At 41.5% G+C, this 25,034-nt stretch overlaps 1 protein-coding gene across 1 annotated transcript in view; it reads left to right on the top strand.

Moving 5' to 3' along the window:
- Positions 1-25,034, top strand: part of plxna3 (plexin A3) — a 125,809-nt gene that overhangs the window by 96,667 nt on the left and 4,108 nt on the right. The window contains 21 exon segments of the mRNA XM_057356344.1: positions 3,703-3,799; positions 5,952-6,142; positions 6,492-6,640; positions 7,622-7,742; positions 8,595-8,731; positions 9,004-9,171; positions 9,268-9,361; positions 9,442-9,681; positions 10,332-10,475; positions 12,307-12,541; positions 14,152-14,294; positions 15,132-15,388; positions 15,465-15,531; positions 18,421-18,567; positions 21,252-21,411; positions 21,659-21,762; positions 21,868-21,964; positions 22,421-22,611; positions 23,430-23,599; positions 23,791-24,003; positions 24,500-24,650. Coding sequence (XP_057212327.1) covers positions 3,703-3,799; positions 5,952-6,142; positions 6,492-6,640; positions 7,622-7,742; positions 8,595-8,731; positions 9,004-9,171; positions 9,268-9,361; positions 9,442-9,681; positions 10,332-10,475; positions 12,307-12,541; positions 14,152-14,294; positions 15,132-15,388; positions 15,465-15,531; positions 18,421-18,567; positions 21,252-21,411; positions 21,659-21,762; positions 21,868-21,964; positions 22,421-22,611; positions 23,430-23,599; positions 23,791-24,003; positions 24,500-24,650 — 3,276 coding nt within the window.

Below are 25,034 nucleotides of genomic sequence, written 5' to 3' on the forward strand. Positions count from 1 at the left end.
TACACCCCGGGGATGTGCGTCAAGCTAAATCAAATCTCTGGAAATGGTTGTTATTCCCGTTTGATGGGAGCTTTCTTGCGTCGCGTTTGGGCTGCCGATAAATTGAGGACGGGTTTTAGAGGTAAGATTACCGCTTTGTCGCTTGCCAGTCGTTTCCAATGCGGCCTCTGACAGAACCAGGCCAGCCCGTCTGCACATACAGCAAGGAAAATCAATTCACTACTGGCAGAGATGAGCGGTGTTGTTTGGACAAACACAAAGCCTTCCACCCATTACACATGCAGGCTAATCTCCTCAATGCTCAGACCTTCACCGGAGGAAAGAAAACGCATCACGCTATTGTTCCAAAATACACCAGCGTATGACCGCCGTGCGTCGATTTATTTCACGTCATATGTTTTCAAGTGGTTGTGGGACTTTCTATAAAAGTCCAATTGGAATGCAAAAACGTTGAAGCTCAATTTCTCAAAAATATGCAGATAGAACATTATAATGGACTCTGTGCACAAGCGTAGTGCGATGTTGTCAGAGGTCAGGATATCATTTTCCGGTTTAAAACGACTTAACATAGCTAAACAACGACTGGGGAATGCCACATTACTGTCAAATTTGACATGTAATAAACACTAGCTGTTGTGTAAAGAACGAGCCGTTATTCCACCGATTAGATGAATAATCTCACATTACACGTTTTCTTCTCCATATAGACGTCCATTATAAGGAAACAGCTCAGCTCAAGGCAGCGCAAACTCAGTACATAAAACTTTTCTGAGATCATGCTGATCTTTGATATCAGTGGTAAAAAAAATTATACTTTGGTTTTCCCTGGTCGTTGTTCAGCTACGTAAAGCCTTAAGCAATCTCTTATAATGGACTCATGTGGGAGAAAAGGCGCAACGTGAGATTATTTATTTTATCCGTGGAATGACAGCGGTTAGTGTTTATTAGAAGTACATTTTGACAAAAATGTGGTTTCCCCACTCATTGTTTAGGTACGTTAAGTAGTTTTAGAAATTAAACCGGAAACTGATATCCCGACCTCTGACAACACCGGAAGTCCGTCACAACACTTATGCACCATTCCAAGGCAGCAAAATAATAAAATAACTTAAAATAACTTTTTAGATGTTATTTATCCATGCTACTACTTTTTTACAGTTTTTTGCTTTTTATTTTGTTGTAAGCATGGTTAAATTGTTTCATATAACATTTTTATTCATAGTGTATTATGTTTAGTCTAAGTTATAATATTGTGAGTTTGCTATAAATATAGTCTTTGTTGCTGATATGGCATTAAAGATAAAATAATTATATAAATCTATTAACTTTATGAAACACAGGAAAACTCATTTATTTGAATCCTTTATTAACCATTTTTCGTTGTGAAACATTTCTTTGTACAGCTCTTTGAATTACCTTGTGTATGAAACGTGTTATAGAAATAAACTTGCCTTGCCTATTTGATAACCTAAATAGTTGGCTTCTTATGCAAATTAAGCCATTGACAATTGAAAATCATTCTTACAAACTGTTGCACTGAATGTATATGAAGGTAATCAGCAAGATTGTTGCATTTTCTACATTTACAACGAATTTACGTTAGTTTGTGTTTTGTGAATAAAAGCCCATTGTGTGAATTTAACTAGAAATAAGAAAGACATTTTTGGGTCCCTCTGCTGTACCATTTGCCCATTCCCATAGTCGTTCTTCCAAAAGACACATTTCACAAAATGCATTCGTAAACCCAGCCACCTTATAGCTCGGGTTCAAAATTGCCCTACAAATTCCAAGATAACGTAATGATGTTACAGCCGTGACCTCTCTGACCCAAACGGGCACCCAGGACATCCACAATCGACCCCAATTAAGTTGCCGTGGAGCCCAGCTGCTGTGTCACAGAGATGTGTGGCTGTTGTGTGCCTGGCGTCAGCAGGTTGACCGAGGTTTAGTGCGGCCTTTCACCGCTTATTTTCCACAGCCAAGCACGCTGGAGTTCCTCCTGGACATTTCCCCGCGAACAGCTGCGAAAGATTCCAGCTCGCCACACGCACGGCCGTTTTCCACTCTTCAGGGCCTCTCGGACTGCCAGCGAATGACTGTGGCTGCGCTTGTTTTTCCCTCCCGTGATTTAGCCGGCCTGTGCGGATGAATAAACGCTGATGTAACAGCTGACGTTTGAGTTAAAGCTGATGACTGGCTGAGGATGGGGGTTTTGTCAGGTCAGGGTGTTCGTTTGCCTGCTTTTAAAATAGATGTCGCTTTGGCCGTAAATGGAAGTAGATGCGGCAGTTTGACTGCTGTGAATTTGTTAAGAATGATGCTGCGGTTTATTTGCGAGCATCGTCTCATTGATTCGTTTTTGCAGACCTTTGGAGGATCGAAAACACAATGGGTTAAATGATGAGAATGTGCTCATTTGTCCTGGTTTTTCGTCGACGTGATGCTGTGTATTTTGTGAACGTAACCTCAAGGTGCAGTCGCGGCAGTTTGTACTGCTGAATCCGGAGCCGTTTCCTCTCCTTCTCTTTACTTTCTCATCTCACCTTGAAGTCTCTTAAGCAAGTGGCCTGCGATCGATGAGCCCGATCAGCGATATTCTCTCAGGGTTGCGTCGGCTAAGTACTCGCAGTGTTGTTGCTAATTAAAACCCAGACAGTCAAAACCACCGTCACCTGCTTTCTGCTCCACCTGACCAACAGCGGCCGCATGCTTGGTGAGATGCCATACTGTATGTGCTGTCTGTATCCGACTGTGTGCTTTTGTCTTTCTCTCCGGCAGGGCGTCTCTGTGTTGGGCATAGTCGTCGTATTGGTCCTGCGCTGTGTTGTGTCTGTGTTATTTGTTGATAGATCGGGCGCATTTATTTTCGTGCAAACGTAAACAATTGGGTTGGTGAGATTTACTGTGTGCTGTTGTTTTGAATTCTGCTGATGTAAATGTCACCAGGTCAATATTATTCTGACTGTGAAGAACGGATTTGGTTTTGGGGAAATTACAAGACTGATTGTAATTCTGTTAATCGGTCATGGATTGTGTCATATGCCATTGTTTTACTGCAAAAATATAGCAGTAAAAACAAAATATTTTGTGTGTGTATAAACGTTTTTTTAAGTAATCTGTTTCTTTATATGATGTAAACACAGGAAATAATTTCTAGTAATATCTAGTGTTTAAACAACGTTGAACTTTTTTGCATTAAAACCACGGTTAAATTTAGTAAGATACTGCTTACGATGAGCATGAGTAAGGTCGTGACTTTAATTCCATCCCGTCTGTCAAATATTTAAATGTAAATTTAAGTATATTTTCGCGTATGCACAGTACACTTTTGATGCTAAAAATGTATGTAATAGGGCAAGTAAATATGTATCCAGATTCTCTATATGTCTGTCAAGTTCCTAGTAAAATAATTGCTTGTAAAGCGAACAAGACGCTTGCGTAGTCGTCATCGCCGCTCATGCATTTGTTCACTGATGTTCGGATGATGTCAGTTGTGATCGGACATGCGTTTTCAAGAGCGCCGTTGTGTTCAGCATCATTTTCTTGGGTCAGGAAAGATGTCATCATCACTGTTGAGGAATGTGCGATGACATCATCGTGTGCTCACGACTGTCGTGCTCAGATGATGTCGAGTTTCAAATCAACCGTTCCGCGTCAGAGACCTGTGAAAAGTAATTCATGTTTTTTGGTTGTTTCCTGCAGTACTGGTACGAGGGGAATGAGATGGGTGACCTGCCTGTGGATTTCTCCATCGTGTGGGACGGTGACTTTCCTATCGACAAGCCGCCCTCCATGAGAGGTGAGGGTCACCACCTCCATTTTGTAACTTTGTAACATGTCTGTTTTCCATTTTAGCCATAAGTATACATAAAAACATATAAAATACTGTGAGTTTATTGTTAAATATTTGGACTAATATGAATGTGTGAATTGTTTAAAAGTATATGGAGACCGTCTCGATTATGTGAAGTTCTCTAGCTGTGATTTTCCTTTCCACGGTAGCAGTAATTAACAGAGAACAGACGTATGGCTTCTACAGATGCCTATGTCATCACATTACTATTTCAGGGTTTATGCTAGATCCGTCTTGATACGCTCATACATTATCAGTCTCGTTTTTGAAAATGAATGGAGTTTATTTTCGTCCCCGAACCCGGCGGTTTAGCAGAACAAGTGACATGCATGTGCATCAGATTTCCGAGAAGAGCAGATTGTCGCCGTCCCTTTAAGAACAGATTTTCGTAAAGACCTCTAGTGATGTGTGAATAGCGGCCCTCAAAGAAAGATTGAGGTTATCCTCTCCGCATTCATATTTTATAACCGTGTCCCCTTCATGTTGGAGAGCATTACCTTTGCATAAAGTGGAACTTAATACGTCTTTTATTTGATTTCGTCTGGATTTCGCGATCCGTTCAAACACACTCAGTCTGTCGGGTGTTCAGTCAGTATGAGCTACATATTTTATTGAGAACAAGACGTCTGTCTGTTTCAGACTTATATAACAGCGCATTAGTGCAGAGGAAACGCTCCACAAAACATCCGTTTATATTTACCTTCACCACTTTAAGAAAGAACCCAATGATCTCCAGGAGTCCATATATCTCTGGAGAAGTTTATTAAGCGTTCTATTATCCAGAGTTTCAGACGATTGAAGCGGATAGAGAAGCTCAAAGCGTACATTGTGTCTGCAGATACCATCTCTGTGGTAAATGATTGGTTTTGTGTGTATATTAGACCACGATGGTGTTTTCAATGGCCTTTCATTTGAAGCTCAGACGGGCAATTCGTTCTCTAACCCGTCGACACAGAATTGCTTGATTCTCAAGATCGGTTTCAAACCTCAGTGAGCGACCTACCTACACTTTTTAAAAGAAAAATATTTTTGTTGTCTTACGTTTTTAAGCACCATCAAATTGGCTTTTGGTCAATCGTGAGATGCTGTAACTTTTAAAAACAAGTTAAAATTGCTTAATTTGATGAATAATTACTGTCTAAAGTCAATTTTGTACTTCAAATTTATAATTCCAGTGATTACAATTCCAATCATTTCCAATGTAGAATTCATTTTAGTTGTCAAAGGTCCAGAAAAGTATGCTGCTTTGTCTTTAAATCTAAACCTTTGTACTAAAGGTACAAAGGTTTTTGCAACAAAGTCCAGGAATGCATTGCAATGGCAAGAAAAGCTTTATGAGCATTTTTTATTTTGCATTTAAATATATCAGTGGCTTCCTAATAGACGGTTTCCCTTATTTTTCTGCTCCGTGAATTTTTATGCTTATTGAATCATTGATGTTATGGAAGTGAGTGACCGTGGACAATAACTAGAACTATGAAAATCAAGTTTTAAACGCTTGTAAAAATGTACTTTGAAAAGAATAGTCACGTTCTACACCACAAATACAACAATAAAGATGCAGAACTATATTGCTGTGATTATTTTGAGATGATGAACGCAAAAACATTGGTAGACAATCAAAATATTTTCTCATTTAAAATGTGAAACTGCAGCACATGAACTTAGAATAAACAATGTTATCATCCATTGGTTTGGACGCTAATATAGTTATCGTTATAGTTTTTAATATAAACGGCCCTTCGAAAGCGTTTCATATCATTTACTGTACGAGCCTCCGCTTTCATTAGGATGTAGATGTTTAACAGCGAGGCAGCTCACTAGCTTTTTATGTAAAGAATTTGACCTGTACACCCACACCAGAACCGCCTTGATTCCTCTCATCTGCATGGCCAGGGTCACAAGGGTGGGAAGCGTACCGGATCACGGTACAGTAAACGCTGGCGTGGGTTTCTCATCCGCTCCCTCTCCCTTACAGTTCAATTATGGATTGGCACCGTTCAGTTGGCTTCGGTTCAGACATGTCCTGTGTTTAACTGACCAGCTGAGGGTGTCTCACTATCATTGTGTGTGTGTGTGTGTGTGTGTGTGTGTGTAGCTCTCTTATATAAGTGTGAAGCGCAGAGAGACAGCTGTGGACTGTGTCTGAAGGCAGACAGCACGTTTGAATGCGGCTGGTGTTTGGCTGAAAAGAAGTGTCTCTTAAAGCAACACTGTTCCGCACCTGAAAACAACTGGATGCATCAGGGACGACGTAACATACGCTGCAGTCATCCTCGCATTATTTCGGTAACACACACACACACACCACACCACACCTGTTTATCTACCAGAGTGTTTTCTTTATTTGCTTTATTTTACTTTATACAAAATTTTATTTTATTTAATAAATAAAATAAAATTATATAATACTCATTTTTAATTTAATGTTTTTTTATTTATTTATTTTATTTAATAAATAAATATTAATTAAATGATATGATACTATTTTTTATTTTATTTTAACAGAAGATGATGAAATTATACATTACATACACTATTACTCGATATCATTTTATGCACATTTAGGACCAGGAGCGTTGACTTAAAGTGAAAGTCGTTTAAATCTAACTGTACCTGTTCTTGTCTGTTCCTGTAGATCCGTCCACTGACAGGTCCGAAAGAGGGCGGCACACGTGTGACCATTGAGGGAGAGAATCTGGGGCTGCAGGTTCGAGAGATCACGCATGTGCGTGTGGCGGGGGTCCGCTGCAACCCTGCTGCTTCTGAATATGTCAGTGCTGAGAGGTGGGAGTAACATGAATTGCGGTTTCATCTTAACAACATAAACAAACGTTACTGCGCATGCGCACTTTATAAAGTGATCAAATGAAAACCTTGAATGCGCAAGATCAAAGTGTCTGCCAAGTGCAACAATCACATTTGATTGGTTGGCACAAACGGCATGAAAACAAAATCCTTGCATAAAATACAAGTATAAAATTGTATAAAGATTGTATAAAATGTGACCCCAACTTAACTTCCGGTACACATTCACAAACAATAGAGGCCCTGTAGATTATTTCAGATAACAATCAAAAGAACCGTTACTTGGCTAAACTTGTCTCTCCAATACCCATTCAATCCATTCAACAAATTGTCTATTTAATAAAATGAACATAAAACAAAATTGAACAAATCGTTTATTTAATACAATTATTATTCAGTAAAATAATAATACAAATTAATATTAACATAATTTTAATAAAATATAAATATTTATATTATTAGACATTAGCCAAACCGGAAGTTAACTGGGGGTAAGGCGCGCGCGTGTCCGATGAAACGGTCTGTAGAAGTACCAGAGTATACCCTCTGATGCCATTATCACCGCAGTACTTTTTTGTATGTACTTCTAAGAACCATGGTTTTCCAAAGTGCCATATCCGAATCATGACCAGAGTTTTTTGTAGTTCTTAACGGTCCAGTGTATACAATTTTGCAGCATCTAGTGGTGAGGTCGTGAATTGCAACCAACGGCTCGCTCCCTTTCGAAGCACTATGACGGCTGACACAGGGCTAAGATGTCGTCACGTTTTCGCTTCTTTACTGAAGAAGATAACGTATTTACACAACGTGACATTTCTGTCAATAGATCCTCACCAAAAAAAACACACTGGACCTTTACAAGACCCCACATGTTGGTGGTCGGTTTGCACAAGGGTGATTCGTTTTTTATGTTTGGGGGCTTTTTTCATCATTCGTATTTTTTGTTTTCACATTCTACAGGATTGTGTGTGATATGGAAGAATCACTGATGTCCAGCCCACCCGGTGGCCCGGTGGAGTTGTGTATTGGCGACTGCAGCGCCGAGTATCGCACGCAGTCTTCTCAGACATACTCTTTCGTGGTAAGTCCTCTCTTATTTCAAAAAGAAGCGATTAAAAAGCACATTATTAAAAAAACGAACATGTATACGTAGGCAACCTTATACTAAAATCCCATCTGCTTAGTCATCGACTGACCGCCCATCGATGTATACGTCTTCGGTTTTGGACACATCCATTATATCATTATTGTATCGATTTTTTTCTCTCTGTTAACATTTTGTTGGTGGTGATTTAGGCACAGCTGATCAATAAGCGTCCATCCTTTGAGACTCGCAGCCAATCAGACTTTGCACTCCAAACCGTTCGAATCGTTAAAAGCCCACTTCTACTACCTGTTAGCCAATCAAATCGTCTCTAGGTCCCCATGTGTTTACATGGTTCACTTTAGGGAAAAGGGATGTAAAGAATGACACAATTACCTCCTCCTCCCTGCTGAATTTTAAGCGGTGCCCAGCATGAATAGGGCATTAGTCTATTATCTTGAGCTCAGGGATGTGCACGTGTACACACACACACACACACACTTAAATAATAACCCTGCTCGTATTCCCTGAACATCTAATCAATAGCGTCCAGGCAGCTTCAGTCAGGCAGAAGGCTAAAGCGAATGAAATCACGCACCCCGACCAATTACATCCATATGCAACTAATTACTGTGAAAGGACAGTAGCGCAGCGACGCTTGACACGACCTGCGCCGAAACAAACGAGCCCTGAGCGCGTGCACACCCAACAGGACATTTCTATTACAGTGCTGTGTAATCTCTCCGTGTAGTAGCGGAATAGAAAAAACAAGCGCGCCGAAGTGTTTGCATCACGCTGCAGCGAGCTCCATCTGTTCGGAAGTAACCGCGCTGTCTCTCGTCCCTCCAGACTCCCAGTTTCAGCCGGGTGCGGCCGGATAAAGGACCCGTGTCAGGTGGGACCAGGCTGACTATCTCAGGCCGACATCTGGACGCCGGCAGCGCCGTGACTGTGTTTTTGGGCCAGGAGGAGTGTCTGTTTGTCAGGTGAGCAGCTTTTCGTTGGGCGTCTGCCAGCGCCGGATCTTCATGTGTCCCGTGACATCTGTTGGATGCGGTTGGACTTCAGGGGAAGCAAAATGTGTCATTTCCGCATCGGATGAAATGAGTACACTCGAAATGTCCACATGCTGAAACTCGCAGTGATTTCTCATGCTGGTGGAGCCAAGAAACACGACGCACGTCTAGTCAGAGCAGATGGGTTGGAATGAACAAAATGATATCAACATATCTTAACGTCCCGTGTTTTTGGGTGACAGGAGAACGGTGCGTGAGATCGTGTGCGTGACCCCGCCGTCAGCATCAGGCTCCGGGGCTTCATCAGTTAAGCTGCTGGTGGACAAAGCGGAAGTCACCGGCGATACACGTTACATTTACACCGAAGATCCAACCATCTCCAACGTAGAGCCCAACTGGAGCATCATAAAGTATGAAAACAAACACACACGTTTACTCTGTTTCCAACCCCTAGTAATGTTTTTTTTGTTTTGTTATTAAAAAAGTTGTTGATTTTTATCTAATAGTGGAAGCACCACCCTCACGGTCACAGGAACCAATCTTCTAACCATCCAGGAGCCTAAAGTCAGAGCCAAGTATGGAGGAGTGGAGACCACAAATGTAAGTTCTCAGCCAGATGTCCTCTTACGAGACCTTGGTTTCTCCACATCTCCAACACATGTCTCAATGTACCTCTACAGGTTTGTACTGTGGTGAATGACTCTGTGATGACATGTCTGGCTCCGGGCATCATCTACACCAAACGGCAGGCTCCCGAGAGCGGTATCCACCCGGATGAGTTCGGCTTCATCCTGGACCACGTTTCTGCCCTCCTTATACTTAACGGAACCCCTTTCACGTACTACCCCAACCCGACCTTTGACCCCCTGGGGAATGCTGGGATACTGGAGGTCAAACCAGGATCACCAATAGTTCTAAAGGCACGACCTCTCTCTTTTGATCTCATTATCTTTAGGTTTGAGTTGACATTTGACATTTTGTATAATTTGCTTGTGGGTGAATCTAATGAAGAAATGTACAGATTATATTTCACCTCAAAATCAAAAGAATAAAAACTGCATTCTATATATATATATATGTACATATATTTTTATATATGTAAAATAAATAATTTTTTTAATGACTATTAGCCTTAGGAACATTGCTACTCAAAAATCGTATTATCATAATTCATAAAAAAAAATTTCTTTTTATCTTTTTTCATTTGTATTTAAAATACATCTTTATTAAAAAAAAACATTTAAAAGAAAAATATAAAAAAATCTATTTTTTAGATATTTTAAAAATACATATTATTCTTCGTTAGTATTTGGAAAAAAATCCATACTGGATTACTTTTTTGCATTACTGTATGCTACTGATAATTAACGAAGGGTGGTTTGAATATTTTTATTTTAATATACATTGTATATATGTATATATCTTTTTTGTATTAACATTTTTAAAATTAGGCTTAATTTTCTTAGTTTAATAAAAAACGTAATATGAAATTTTTATGTATTTTTTTCTTTTTTTATACTAAATTATACAAAAATTACCCCTAAATGTCTATGGCTTTATCTCACAACAGGGAAAGAATATCATCCCTCCCGCCCCTGGAAACGCCCGGCTCAATTACAGCGTCATGATTGGAGAAACGCCCTGTCTGTTGACGGTCTCTGAATCTCAGCTGCTCTGTGATTCGCCGGATCTGACAGGAGAACAGCGAGTGATGGTGAGCTTCCCTCAACTGTGACATTTCCCATCATGCATTATAAACAGCCTAATCCATAACAAACCTCTCTTTCCAGTGAACCTTGCCTTTCCATACAGCGACTCAGACTTACGACCCTTCATTTATCTCAACATATATCAGCTAATGAACGTGCCACTAAATGAAAAGCTGGCCATAAACTCGGCAAAAATGCTGAATGTTTCACGTGGGCTATGCGTGCATTATGCGCCTTATTTAATCAATCTGGTAATAAATCGCTGGCACGCGCGGGACCGTTTTGCCTCACGCTGAAACAGAAAGCATAAAGGTCAACTGGAGGAGGCCTGTCATACATTTAAGTGCTTATTAGGATTATAGGGCCGAGCTGATACAAGCAATTTTCCACGTAATCTAGGTCTCGGCTCTTCTGGCGTCTCAGAAAATTATAACACGCAGCCTACAGAAATCCTTCATAACCTTCATGAGCCCCGACACACGCTTTGAACGTCTGAGAGATGCGTTCAGCCTCCTTCATTGATGATGATTACTATTATTAGTGCATCTTGCGAAGGCAAACATCACTTTTTATTGCTCAGAGTTAGGGTTAGAGATTTAAACAGACCCCTGTCTTTGTGTATTAAACCTAAGCACAAAATCGCACATCATTCATGTGCCAGATGGGATTGATACCACAATCGTGCGACTCGCTGAGGAAAGACGACATGTTATTTATGAATGAGATTTTGATTATTTAATTGCTTCATATTTTTATTAGCATTTCCCAAACGGAAATATATCTATATGTACAGTTCAGCGTTGTGGTAATTTTCTTCTGCCGAACACAAAGGAAGATATTTTAATTAATTAATTTTGGTAACTGAACCACGGCGGTACCCAATGACTTTTGGTAAATGGTCATTTGTGTGAGTAAATGACGACAAGAGTTTTCATTTTTGGTGGTGAAAGTCTCGTCTGGACGCGTTGAAATGAGGTCTACGAAGTTGGACTCTTACGCCACCAATCCAGTTAAATACATTTTCCAGACCGTATAAAATGATCAAATGAAAACCTTGAAATGCGCAAGATCAAAGTGTCTGCCACGTGCAAAAATGTAAATGTGAGCACCATCACATTTGATTGGTTGGCGCAAACGGCATGAAAACAAAATCCTTGTATAAAATACTTTGGGGTTTTTTGTAATTGTAAACGTTGAGTTGGATGATACTAGTCGAGCATTATGGCATCCTCAACCAATATAGAAAAACCAAAAGAATGAAAAGCCGAGGTGAAACTGGGAATGCTGGGACATCTCCGATAGTAATAATAACACATATCGACAGCTCTCCAGGTTTTACTTTGTTCCCCTCTGTTGCCGAGCCTCAATAATTCATGCATCCATGCAGGGCCGATCAGCTCCGGAAAGGTGAAACTCGTTAGGACGGACGGCAGGACGCCGCACTTAATTGGTCCGCGAATACGGTACAAGGCCAAGCTTGCGGTACCACGCCTGACTCGAACCAAATCTCTAAGCAGACCTCTGTTACCTGCTGATTTCAAAGTAATTGCCGTCACACCTGTGCCAAAGTGACTTTTCAAGTAATTTGATGAGGATTAGCGGTCACGGAGGCCCGGCGGAGGTACTCGACGTGAAAGTGTCAGACGAGCGCATAATTCTCAAGTAATTCTAATTGCGATCTGATTTCATCCAAGAGGAAACAGTGTGAGTGCCCTTAGCCAATCAAAAGCCCTCATTATGACCCTCTGAAGCCAGCGGGATTCGGAGACTGGAGGGCGCGTGCTTGTAAAGAAAATGCTTTGTGGAGCTCTAATGGTGTCTTTTGTCGTTGTGTAGATTCTGGTGGGAGGTCTGGAGTATTCTCCTGGAACACTTCACATTTATTCCGACAGCACCCTCACGCTGCCCGCCATCATCGGGATCGGGGCGGGCGGAGGCGTCCTTCTCATCGCAATCATCGCCGTGCTCATCGCGTACAAACGTAAGACGAGGGACGCCGACCGAACGCTCAAACGCCTGCAGCTCCAGATGGACAACCTGGAGTCCCGGGTCGCGCTGGAGTGCAAGGAAGGTAAGAGTTGGAGTCCGAACCAACTTGCTGTCGAGTGATGTTAAAGTCCCAGTGAAATTCCTATTTTTTCATGAAATATTGCAGCGTTTATTGTAAATAGTTTATCAATGTGTGTCATTCTCTTTTTACAATTTGTGTGCCCTCATAATCTTTAGTTAAAATCTGAAAATGCACTTCCTTCCTGTAATGACTGCATCTTAAATAACGTACTGTATGTTAGACGGATGGGGCGGAGCATCTGTTGACTCCTCCCCATCAACTGTCAGTCTGCTGCCAGTTCCATTTAAAAATACAACAGCGGTTTTTATACATCCAATCAAATAGCAGAAAAAGACGATAGCCACACCCACAATTTTTTCTCATTAGAAATTCCATTTCACTCGGAAATGCGTCAAAATACGGAAGTAAAAACGATCGCAACTTCCAGTTCACGGGGACATTTAGAATTGAAGCTGAAATTTTTGCCTCTCTATCGCCATCTCTGTTTGAAACATGAACTTACAGGTTACTTTACGTATTTATCTGGTCAATCGAATGGCCAATTGAATTCTAATTCTAACTCTAGAATTTATGGTGGCATTTTCTTAAACTCAAAAGTTCACCTACCCCTGCCCTGCATGGCCGGCTGTTTTATAGTTCAGCATCTGCTGTACATATGGCCGTGCCAGGCTGTTTCCGACAGGTGTGTAACGTGCTTTAATTGGCTACTAATGGTTTTTAACCCGTAGGATAAGTCAAATGGCACTGTAATGTATTACTTTATTGTACGCGAGGTTCCTGCGGGCACCCGGCCTGAGGTGTTGAGTTAGATGTTCTGTAACACTGCAGATCCGAGACTCTTGCGAAGTTTGACGCAGTGTGTGTGGAGAGACTGAACTGGGTCATGACATCATCACATCCTCATCCTTTGATGCCGGATCCGGAGCTCCGGCAGAAACAGTGCTGTTATTCTTGCATTCGTTAATAAGATGACATGTGAAACTGGGAAGAAATGCAACTTTTCTGCTTGGTTATGTGATCTTGTGTCAAGTTCATGTTTCATATGGAATTCACATGCCCTTAGGGCCATTTTCACTGGAAATGTGCAGCAAGGTCTGTAGGGATCATTGTTATGATGTCAATTTTAAATCGCATTATGAGTCATTTTTATACTGATGTATATAAATCACAGTGTGGTTACTTTTATGTCAATTTAACAAGAAATGGTTTGCACCGCAATGGCAATGTTTACATGAAACATTCAAGTTAAAAGTACTTTTTTTTATAATATTTTGTATTTATATTTTATACAATGATTATTTATACTGTATGACTTTCTTTCATCTGCAGAACACAAAAGAAGATATTTTAAAGAAAGTTGGCGCCTCAACCGCATTGGCCCTCATTGACTTCCATTGTATGGACACAAAACCACAGAGACATTTCTCAAAATATCTTCTTTTGTGTTCCACAAATGAAAGAGTCATATACAGGTTTTGAATGACATGAGGGTGAATAAAATGATTAAAATGGTGTCATTTTTGGATGAACTATCCCTTTGCACGACGTATAGAAATGTAGATACCACGTTTTATATCTGATGGTCGTCTGTCGATATTATTTCTTCTCAGCGTTTGCCGAGCTCCAAACAGACATCCAAGAGCTGACCAACGACATGGACGGCGTAAAGATCCCCTTCCTGGAGTATCGTACCTACACCATGCGTGTGATGTTCCCCGGCATCGAGGAGCACCCCGTTCTTAAGGAGTTAGATGTAAGGGGGCTTTAGAACCCACTGGTTCACTTTCTCCGTCTCCAGGTGCTTTCTGTCACTCGCAAGTGGCAATAAGTAGGTTGCCATAACTCGCAGACCGTTTTCTTTTAATCCGTCTGCCAAAAAAAGAAAGCAAAATATCCCATAGAAGTGCTCGAAAAAGCTCTGTAGCTCCCGTCTCAGTAGTGTGCTTCAAACCATACGTCCCTCTTTCAGCACGCTTTTTAATTAAAACCTCAGGCAGAGTGAAATCAGCAGCCCTGCCAGGCCCCGGTGGAATAGCCGTCTGCAGACGTGCCGTACTAAAAATGTTTTGAAAATAGTCAGCAAGAAAGAACAATCCCTTCAACAATTACATTTTACAGCTACTGTTTTTTCCAAGCGTGCGTTCGGGGCAAATTTGTTGTGCGCGTTTCTTTCATCTCCTGTCTCCTGTCTGCTTTTTTCATTCTCATTTTGTTCTGTGCGTTTAAAAGGAAAGCTCATCCAGAAATAAAACTTCTGTCATCATTTACTCCATCATTTTCCAAACCCATGACTTTCTTTCTACTAGGAAACGTAGATGTCTAGCAGAATGCCCAAGGTTTTCTTTTCCATGCGATAAAAACGATTTTCTCTTTTGCGTATTTGCATATGCAACGTTTTTCTGTATTTCTTTCGAACACGTAAAATAGTCTGAAAATCGCGCGGAATGCTTCTACGATGCTTTTCGTAGCTTAAAAGGTCAAGTCAACATTCATTTTAATAGCCTGAGAAAGCGTGAACATTTGACAAAATTCTGTTTTGGCATTTGGAGCAACGTGAGGGATAAAAGAAGTCTTAAATCTCTCTTCTCAGTCTCCGGCTAATGTGGAGAAAGCGCTGCGTTTGTTCAGTCAACTTCTGAACAACAAGATGTTCCTGCTGACCTTCATTCACACGCTGGAGGCTCAGAGGTCGTTCTCCATGCGGGACCGCGGTAACGTGGCCTCCCTCCTCATGGCGGCGCTGCAGGGACGGATGGAATACGCCACCGTGGTGCTCAAACAGCTGCTGGCCGACCTGATCGAGAAGAACCTGGAGAACCGGAACCACCCCAAACTTCTGCTTAGACGGTGAGAGACGCTTGATCTGATCGTGTATAGCATTTATCGATCACATTTGTACGAATCATCTCGTATGTTTTGGCAGAACTGAATCTGTGGCCGAGAAGATGCTCACCAACTGGTTCACCTTCCTCCTCCACCGGTTCCTAAAGGTTAGTTCATCGTTTCTCATTTAATACATTCATAAAAACACACCGTCTTGATTTGTGAGAAGATTTCGGCGTGCTGACGTTTTTGCCTGTTGACTCTCGCTAATAAATCCCTCCGAAGCCCACGCTCCAGATAGCGACTGTGGAACGCCGTGGCTTGCACCCAGCCCTGACATCACTCTCCTCGCGAGGCCACGACGGCCCCTGCTCAAACCCACATCCTGTCAGGTGTTCAGGATCCGACCGAGATAACCAGCTTGTGTCGCTCAGGCCTGCGTTGTGTATTCTGGGCTGGAATCGTCCCACAGAACGTTGCCCTGGCCAGCCGCCCGGTGTCTTTAAGTCCCATCGGTGCAGATGTTAAAGCATTTTGGCCACCACACAGAAGTAATTACTGTGAAACGCTTGCTCGGGCTTATGGCTCTATTGCACAGCCCGCTGTGGATACTTAATAATGCTTTTCATATTATGTAAGCCAAAGCGTTCGCTATGTCTATATTCGTTGCATATAATATAGCCGTACTGTATATATTGATATGTACTGTAGAGCTTTACTCTGAAACGTGAGGTGATTTTGACCAAATATGAAGGCGTTTGGGTCTTTTTGGGATGCTATTTGTAGATTCACAGTGTTCACCTCATGGTTCATAGTGTATGTCGATTTTAGGAGATATTTAAAGGGATACTCCACCCAAAAATGAAAATTCTGTCATCATTTACTCGCCCTCGAGTTGTTCCGAACCTGTATAAATTTCTTTATTCTGTTGAACACGAAGAAAGATATTTGGAAACAGGTTAGCAACTGACATTTCTTGGACCATAGTAGGAAAAAGTATTGTTTCATTTTTTGTTCTGTTGAACAAAAAAAGAGATATTTTGAAGAATGTAGGAAAGCAAACCGTTCTGGGGCACCTTTGACTACCATTCAATTTTTTTTACTAGTCAATGATGTCCCAGAAATGTCAGTTGCTAACATTTTTCAAAATCTCTTTCTTTGTTTAACAGAACAAAGACATTTACAAAGGTTTGGAACGACTTGGGGGGAGTAATTCATGACAGAATTTTCATTTTTGGGTGAAGTGTCCCTTTAAGTCTGTCTTGACCTGTGCTTGCCAAGTTATTTGCATTGCTTTCTTAACTATAACTATATAGTTAATGGGATAATTTACCCAAAAATGAAAATTCTTGCATCATTTACTTGTGTCATTCCAAACATGTATGACTTTCTTTGTTCTAAAGTACACAGAAGAAGATATTTTTAAGAACGCTGGTAACCAAACAACATTGGCCCACATTGACTTCCATTGTATGTACACAAAACCACGGAGACATTTCTCAAAATATCTTCTTCAGTGTTCCACAGAAAAAGAAGTGTCATATACAGGTTTTAAATCATGAATCTTGATCAATTTTGGACCTTTAAATAAAATTTAAAAATCTATATTTGGATATTAGAATTTAAAGGGCTCACACATTTAAAATGTGAATCTTCATTGCACAAGCTTAGAATAAACGCAACCTTGTCATCTGTTGGCGTGGACGTTAATATAGTTATCGTTTTTGGTTTGAGCCGGCGTTAATGCACAACCTGTGAATCCCACCAAATCGACAAGCACTGGAAAGATTGAACGACTGTAAGATGCCGCTTGTTTAGAATGACTTGCTGTCCGTCAGTAGTGCTATGAATGCTGGGTAACCCGCTCCTCTTGTGTTAGAAGAGCACAAATCAGGATGTCACGCTGTAATTAATAATGTCAAGCAGATCTCGCCTAAGAACTAAATAATAGCCTCCCCTCTGTATCGCTGTTTAGTCATCAAACGCTTTTAAATGGGTAATTGGAGACTTCTGCACACTTCACAAATGCCGTCTGAAAAGAGGCGCAATCGGCCTTCTCGCTGCCGCACTTACTTTCTCCGTATCGCTTTCTCGCGGTCCGAACGTGTCTTTTTCCTCTGCTTTTCACGGACACGTTTCGTCGGTTGTTAAAGGTGCAATTAAGCGTTTTCGAAGTACATGAAAATTACAGCTCGGTGTTATTTATTGAATTGCCATTCTGTGGTATTTGCCGCAGGAAGCGGGCTGGAGTTCTTTCATGTGTTTTTTAAAGGTAAAAGGTTTTCAAGGAGACGTATAAATGGACAACTAGATTGTCTTGCTCTTTTGAAATGAGAGAGATTCGCAGTGCAAATTCCGTTTGTTGAAATCAAGATGCAAAACCGGGTTGAAAATCTTCACAATAATTTAACGCCAACCACAAAACCTTAAAGAAAGCGATTTTTAACAAACAACAAAACAAAACTCCAACAAAACTGCTGGATGTTGCACCTTTAAAACCTCTCTCTCTCTCTCTCTCTCTCTCTCTCTCCTCTCTCTCTCTCTCTCTCTCTTCTCTCTCTCTTCTTCTCTCTTCCCTCTCCCTCCTCCCTCCCCTCTCCTCTCGCTCCCTCTCCCTACCCCTCTCTCCCTCTCCCCTCCTCCCTCATCCCTCTCCCTCTCTCCCTCTCCCGTCTCTCCTCTCCCCCTCTTCCCTCTCCTCCTCTCTCCTCTCTCCCTCTCCCTCTCCTCTCCCTCTCCTCTCTCCTCTCTCCCCTCTCTCCTTCTCCCTCTCCCTTCCTCTCCCTCTCCCTCTCCCTCTCCCTCTCCTCTCTTCTCTCCTCTCCCTCTCTCTCTCTCTTCTCTCTCTCTCTCTCTCTCTCCCTCTCCTCTCATCGCCTCCCTTCGCCCTCTCCTCCCCCTCGCCCTCTCCCTCGCTCTCGCTCTCTCTCCTCCTCTCTCTCTCTCGCTCTCTCGCTCTCCTCTCTCTCTCGTCCCTCTCGCTCTGTTCTCTCTCTCGCTCTCTCTCTCTCTCCCTCTCTCTCTCTCGCTCTCACTCTCTCTCTCTCTCTCTGCAGGAGTGTGCTGGGGAGCCTCTCTTCATGCTTTACTGTGCTATAAAACAGCAAATGGAAAAAGGGCCCATAGATGCCATCACAGGAGAGGCGAGATACTCCCTGAGCGAAGACAAGCTCATCCGGCAACAGATCGACTACAAGCAGCTGGTCAGTGTCCCCACGGTTACGCTCTCTAACATATCCCATAATCCCTCTTCCAGCCTCCCAGGACTCATTGAAGAGCACTTGGCAGACCCAGTGTTTAAATATAAAAGTTACAAATATTTCACCCTGTCCAATGTGTCCTGCTAATATTAAGACACCAATCACAGATGATCTAATCTGCCCTTCGGCCAAGATTGGATGCAATTTAACGTTTTAAATGCAATACATGTGTGAATGCTTTCTTTTGAGCCATATGGTATGAATTATGGTATGTTTAGTCACTTTGGATAAAGTATTTTGGGGGAATGTGCTGACGCGTTTTTTTGATAATGATGGAAACAAATCGGATCATTTGTCACGACACAAATTCAGACAACCTCAAAGCTCCCCATTTATCCACCAGACAGCACAGAAACAGCTCCAGATCTACACTGATTTATCTTTTGTCCGTACACGCGCATTTAAAAACATCCACACAAAAGAGCGGTTAATGCACAGCCACCTGTTACGCCCAGAACAGAAATACTGACACAAATCAGAGGCAGCGCTCGGGCCATATTTACTGTCTGTACCGCCAGAGCATTGATTTTGAATAGAACAATACGAGCCGACCGATGAATGAGCTTTAATTTATTGCTCCTCGATGGTAGTTAAAGCTACAGTATAAGACAGGCCATCAATTCCACGGTGTTCAGAATAGTTTAGCTCAAAGAGATCAATACGTGGCACAGTTATTCGGCTGTCAAGCCTCCACCTGGAAAGGTCAGACTCACCTGTGTGCACATATGGGTTAATGTGTAGTTTACGGGTTTATTAGGGGTGTAAATGTTTGCTCTCCCTGTGATTTGATTGTGATTGTTTACTAAATGTTGCAAAGCTTTATGAATTATAAAGATCCTGTCCTGGATGCTGATTGGTCGAAATGAGGGTTCTTAAAGGGACAGTACACCCAAAAAAGAAAATTTGTGTATCGTTTACCCGCCCTCATGTCATTGCAAACCTCTATGACTTTTTTCATCTGGAGAACACAAAAGACGATATTTTAAAGAAAGCTGCTAACCAAACAACACTGGTCCCCATTGACTTCCATTGTATGGACACAAAATCACAGAGACATTTCTCAAAATATCTTCCACAGAAGAAAGACTCGCATACAGGTTTTGAATAACATGGGAGTGAATAAGTGATGGCAAAATAATGCAACTGAGCGCTCAGAGAACTTGCATACAGTAGTGTGTGTGCGCGTGAATGTGCTAAAGTCACCTTTACACCCTCCACCTCCTTTCCTCACACAGCCAGCAGGCGATGAGCTCCGGTTCTTATGCTGTTAATCGTTCATAAACCCTCATTTCCTCTGTGCTCAGAGTTTCAGCCTGATCCAGTTCCTAAACCAGCGCCGGGCGTCCTAAATATAGCTCGATAATTTACTGTGTAATTGGGTTTTAATCGCAAATTCCTCGCATGATTCTCACTGGTGGGAGAATCGGCGTGAGTTCGCGATCGGCGAATTACCATGATCGAATATGCACAGACCCGCAGCAGCTGCATTGTTTTAATCACACAATTAGCGCACAAAGGGTCGCCTCATGAATTTATAGAATACATGAAGATGTATTGAACTATTTATTCATCCTCATGTCATTCCAAACCTATATGGCTTTTTTCTTCTGCAGAATGAAAAATATATATATTTTGATGAATGTCGATAACCAAACGACACTGACCCCCATTGACTTCTGTTGTGTAAACCTACTTCTGTTGATATTTCTCAAAATATCTTCTTTTGTGTTCCGCAAATGAATGAGTCATATGCGGGTTTTAAAAGACATGAGGTGGAATAAATGGTGCCAGGTTAAAAAAAAGGATCCCTTCAAGTTTCTCAGTTACATTCAGAAGTGTCACATGATACCGGTCGGATCAATCGCTTGTTTGTTTTTATGGACCGTTTTATCAAAACCACCACATTTCACATATTTTGAGCATCGCTTTGCAGGGGGATAAATATCTCACCATCGACCGAACAGTTAAACGTGAAAGCCAAAGCAGGGAACAAGATCCAGATTAATCTTTGATACGCTGGCATATCAGGGTGAAATAGAGCTTCCAATCTGACGGTGTATAATAAAAATGTGTCTCTCGATCCTTCCACACCATTTTAAGTGTAGTTGTACGTTTATACTGTATGTGTGGGCTGCGTATGAGATTTAAAGTGTATGAAATTTAGCGGCATCTAGTGGTGAGGTTGTGAATTGCAACCAATGGCTCACTCTACCGCTCAACCTCCCTTTTCGAAGCACTACAGTGGCTGACACAGGGCTAAGATGTCGTCACGTTTTCGCTTCTTTGCCGAAGATGACGACGTATTTACGAAACTCTGTAGAGCAGTTTGTCCATTTAGGGCCACTGTAGAAACAACATGGAGAATTCCATGCAAGGGGACCCGCGGTGTATGTAGATAGAACTAGCTCATTCTAAGGTAATAAAAACACAACGCTTCATTATGTAAGGTCTTTATACACCTCTGAAGACACAGTTAGGTTTATTATATTGCATTTCTGTCAAAAGATCCTCCAAAAAATTACACATTGGACCTTTTATGAGACATTTTGATTTGACAGGGATGGTTTGTTTCGATTGGAGATTACATTTTCTCTCTCTCTCTCTCTCTCTCTCTCTCGCTCGCTCAGACACTCATGTGCATTCCTCCAGAGGGCGATGCAGGTACGGAGGTTCCTGTTAAGGTGTTGAACTGCGACACAATCACTCAGGTTAAGGACAAGCTGCTAGACGCAGTGTACAAGGGCATCCCGTACTCACAGCGACCGCAGGCCGATGACATGGACCTCGGTAAATAACTCATATCAACGACGACTGGTTTTGGAAAATGCACGATTCATAAATGCAACATGAAATCAAAATGGATCCCTTTACCTTCCTTAATAAAGGCGATTAAAAAAAATAGAATTTAGAAAAATTGTATTGCATAATAATATTTGTTTTAAAAGTTACTTGATGCTTGTTATGGAAGAGTACCCAAGACATTACAAAAGGAGTGAAAATCACATGAACTCAGACCGTCATGTTTATTGTCCAGAATGGCGGCAGGGTCGACTGACCAGAATCATCCTCCAAGACGAAGACGTCACCACAAAGATCGAGAGCGACTGGAAGAGATTAAACACGCTGGCACACTATCAGGTTGGACAACATTTCCCGGCAGCTGCTCTGTTACACAAATATCATCATCATAATATTCACAGAGGAATGAAGATGTTTTTAATAGTTCTGCTTTTTTCGTCTCAGGTGACAGATGGTACTTTGGTGGCTCTGGTTCAGAAGCAAGTATCTGCTTACAACATCGCCAACTCCTTCACGTTCACCCGCTCGCTCAGTCGATACGGTAAGCCACGCGATCCTCGGCTTTAGCTGTGTTTGTTGAGCGTATCATGGTGACTTAGAGTGTTTTGTGTCATCTGAATCTGTCGTGTTCTGTCATCGGTTGTGTTACAAACCCTAGTGAGCGAAGGATGCATTTAAGTTAGGATGCTGTTTATGTAGACAAGTACACTTGTGCGTAGTATGCATCAGTTCTGTTCAAGAAGGTTCGAATACCTGGAGTTTTAACTTCGAAGGTGGCACACAGGAACAATTTAATATTTCATTTCAAGTCCATTAGTTTCATCAGAAGTCACAGCGGCTTTTGAACACATGTCAGCAGAGGCTTCTTGTTGCCCTCAGAATCGGATTTGTTTAAGCATTAGTCTGATAACTCTGCATATACTGCCAAGACAATCTAAGCTGTGTTTATGTAAGTAATGGGTTGATAATGAATCTTGATTGTGTCGCTCTGGTTTAGAGAGCCTCTTGAGGACATCCAGCAGTCCAGACAGCCTGCGGTCCAGAGCTCCCATGATCACGCCGGACCAGGAGACGGGCACTAAACTCTGGCACCTGGTGAAGAACCACGAGCACGCGGACCAGCGTGAGGGCGACCGCGGGAGCAAGATGGTGTCAGAGATTTACCTCACACGCTTGCTGGCTACCAAGGTATATCATAAAGTTTTCTTTTTATTAAAACCTACTGTAATGCACGGCTTCAGGTGGATTCTTGTTTTTAATGATAATTTAAGGTTTTATTTATTGGCTCCTTTTACAGCACTCAAGGACGCCGTAAAGCTAAAAATGGAAAACGCAATACGTACACAAAAAATATAAAAAATAGGGGAAAAATAGGAGTTCAGTTTTTCTGAATTGACTATTTATAGGTGTGTGTTTAGGTAAAGTGATCGTTTTCGGTTTCATTCTGTGAACTGCTAACAATATTTCTAACAAATTTCAAGTAAAATATTGCTTCTATTTGCGTTTATTTGTAGAAAATGAAAAATGGTGCTCTGGAAAAGATGCTCTGTATTTTTTCCGACCTCAAAAACTGCAAAGAAACAAATTCATATTCGCTTTTAAGCAATACAACAGTCATATTTGTATGTGTATTTAGGAAAATGTTCAAGTATTTTTTTATGTGATAACCTGGATTTGTATCACAGTTTTTATGTGCCTTGTCATGCTGTCCGTCATTTACATTGCTGTCGGGTGACTTTTTGTCACTCCTGAGGTTTGATTCCGTTGAAATTCAACAAACACTTGACTGGAATGGCCACAATACATCTAGAAATGCTGATTAAATGAACATTTGAAATGGTCTCTTCATTTTACGATAGTAAAAATGGCTCATCGAATTGGATTTTAGAATCTGAAAGGTATATGAATGATTTTAAAAACTTTTCTCAGTGCCCAATAAAAGCAGAAATCTATGAGAAAACTATGTAGTGCCTTAAAACAGACATTTGATTTGTGTGTTTTTGCAGGGCACGCTGCAGAAGTTTGTGGACGATCTGTTTGAGACGGTGTTCAGCACGGCACATCGCGGCAGCGCTCTTCCACTGGCCATCAAATACATGTTTGATTTCCTGGACGAGCAGGCAGATAAACGACAGATCACCGACCCGGACGTACGGCACACCTGGAAGAGCAACTGGTGAGATGCTCAACACTTCCTGTCTTTGACCTCATTTCCTGTAATGTCCATGTTTTGAAGCGCTGCTGGATCGGCAGCTCAGTTCTAGTTTGATAAATGCAGGAAGCTCTCGGTGCAAACATTGCGTTTCCCTAAAAGCTTTTCGTTTTATTTTGGATGTGATCACATTTCTCTCTCTGTCTCTCTCACAGCCTTCCTCTGCGGTTTTGGGTCAATGTGATTAAAAACCCGCAGTTTGTCTTTGACATCCATAAGAACAGCATTACAGATGCCTGTCTGTCTGTGGTAGCGCAGACCTTCATGGACTCGTGTTCGACGTCTGAACATCGCCTGGGCAAAGACTCTCCATCCAACAAACTCCTCTACGCTAAAGACATCCCCAACTACAAGAGCTGGGTGGAGAGGTGAGAGAGAGAGAGAGAGAGAGAGAGAGAGAGAGAGAGCGAGAGAGCTCTGTGCTGAGCATCTGTCATCACAATCTGTCAGAGATTTGGTGTTTGAATCCTTCAAGGATCGTAACCCTAAAAGAATAGTTTACACAATAATACATCATTTATTTACCCTCCTGACATTCCCCTGAGTGACTTTTACTTCTGTGGAACACAAAAGAAGATATTTTGAGAAACGTCTATGTTGTTTTGTGTTCGTACAATGGAAGTCAATGAGGTCCAATGTTGTTTGGTTACCAACGTTCTTAAAAATATCTTATTTCGTGTTCTGCGGAAGAAACAAAGTCATACAGGTTTGAAATGACATGATGATGGAATTTTCATGTTCGGGTGAACTATCCCTTTAAACCCAGCTTACACCAAATCAATTAGCTTGGCATTATGATGTACTGTATTGTTTTGCATTATTTCTCTTATTATTATAACCGGGATGTCTCTGTCTGTTTTCAAGATATTACCGAGACATCAGTAAGATGCCTAGTATTAGCGATCAGGATATGGATGCCTATCTGGTAGAACAGTCTCGTCTCCATGGCAACGAGTTCAACACGCTGAGTGCGCTCAGTGAACTGTACTTCTACATCAACAAGTACAAGGAAGAGGTGAGACATGTGACCGTTGTTCGTTGACCGTTTTGGCCAACGTCCATGTCGGCAAATGTTTGATACAGGCTCGTTCGAATATAGTTTGAATTAAAACTAGTAACTTGGTATTAGCACGTTATCGTTTCCTAAATTCTCTGTAAGTCGCTTTGAATAAAAGAGTGTGCTAAATAACTAAATGTAAATGATTATATATATATTTTTTAAATAAAATGTAACTAAATTTCATGCAGTTCAACTACGATGAATCAAACTCGCTCACAAAATACGTATGCAAGTATTGAAGCCATAAATCCAGCAGTGTTTGGACTCGTGACCGGTAGCGTATATCAGACCATCACTGAGATCTGAATTGAATTGCAAATGTTGTTTCTGTATTAGTGG

This window comes from Triplophysa rosa, linkage group LG17, assembly GCF_024868665.1.
Source record: "Triplophysa rosa linkage group LG17, Trosa_1v2, whole genome shotgun sequence".
Classification (NCBI taxonomy): Eukaryota; Metazoa; Chordata; class Actinopteri; order Cypriniformes; family Nemacheilidae; genus Triplophysa; species Triplophysa rosa.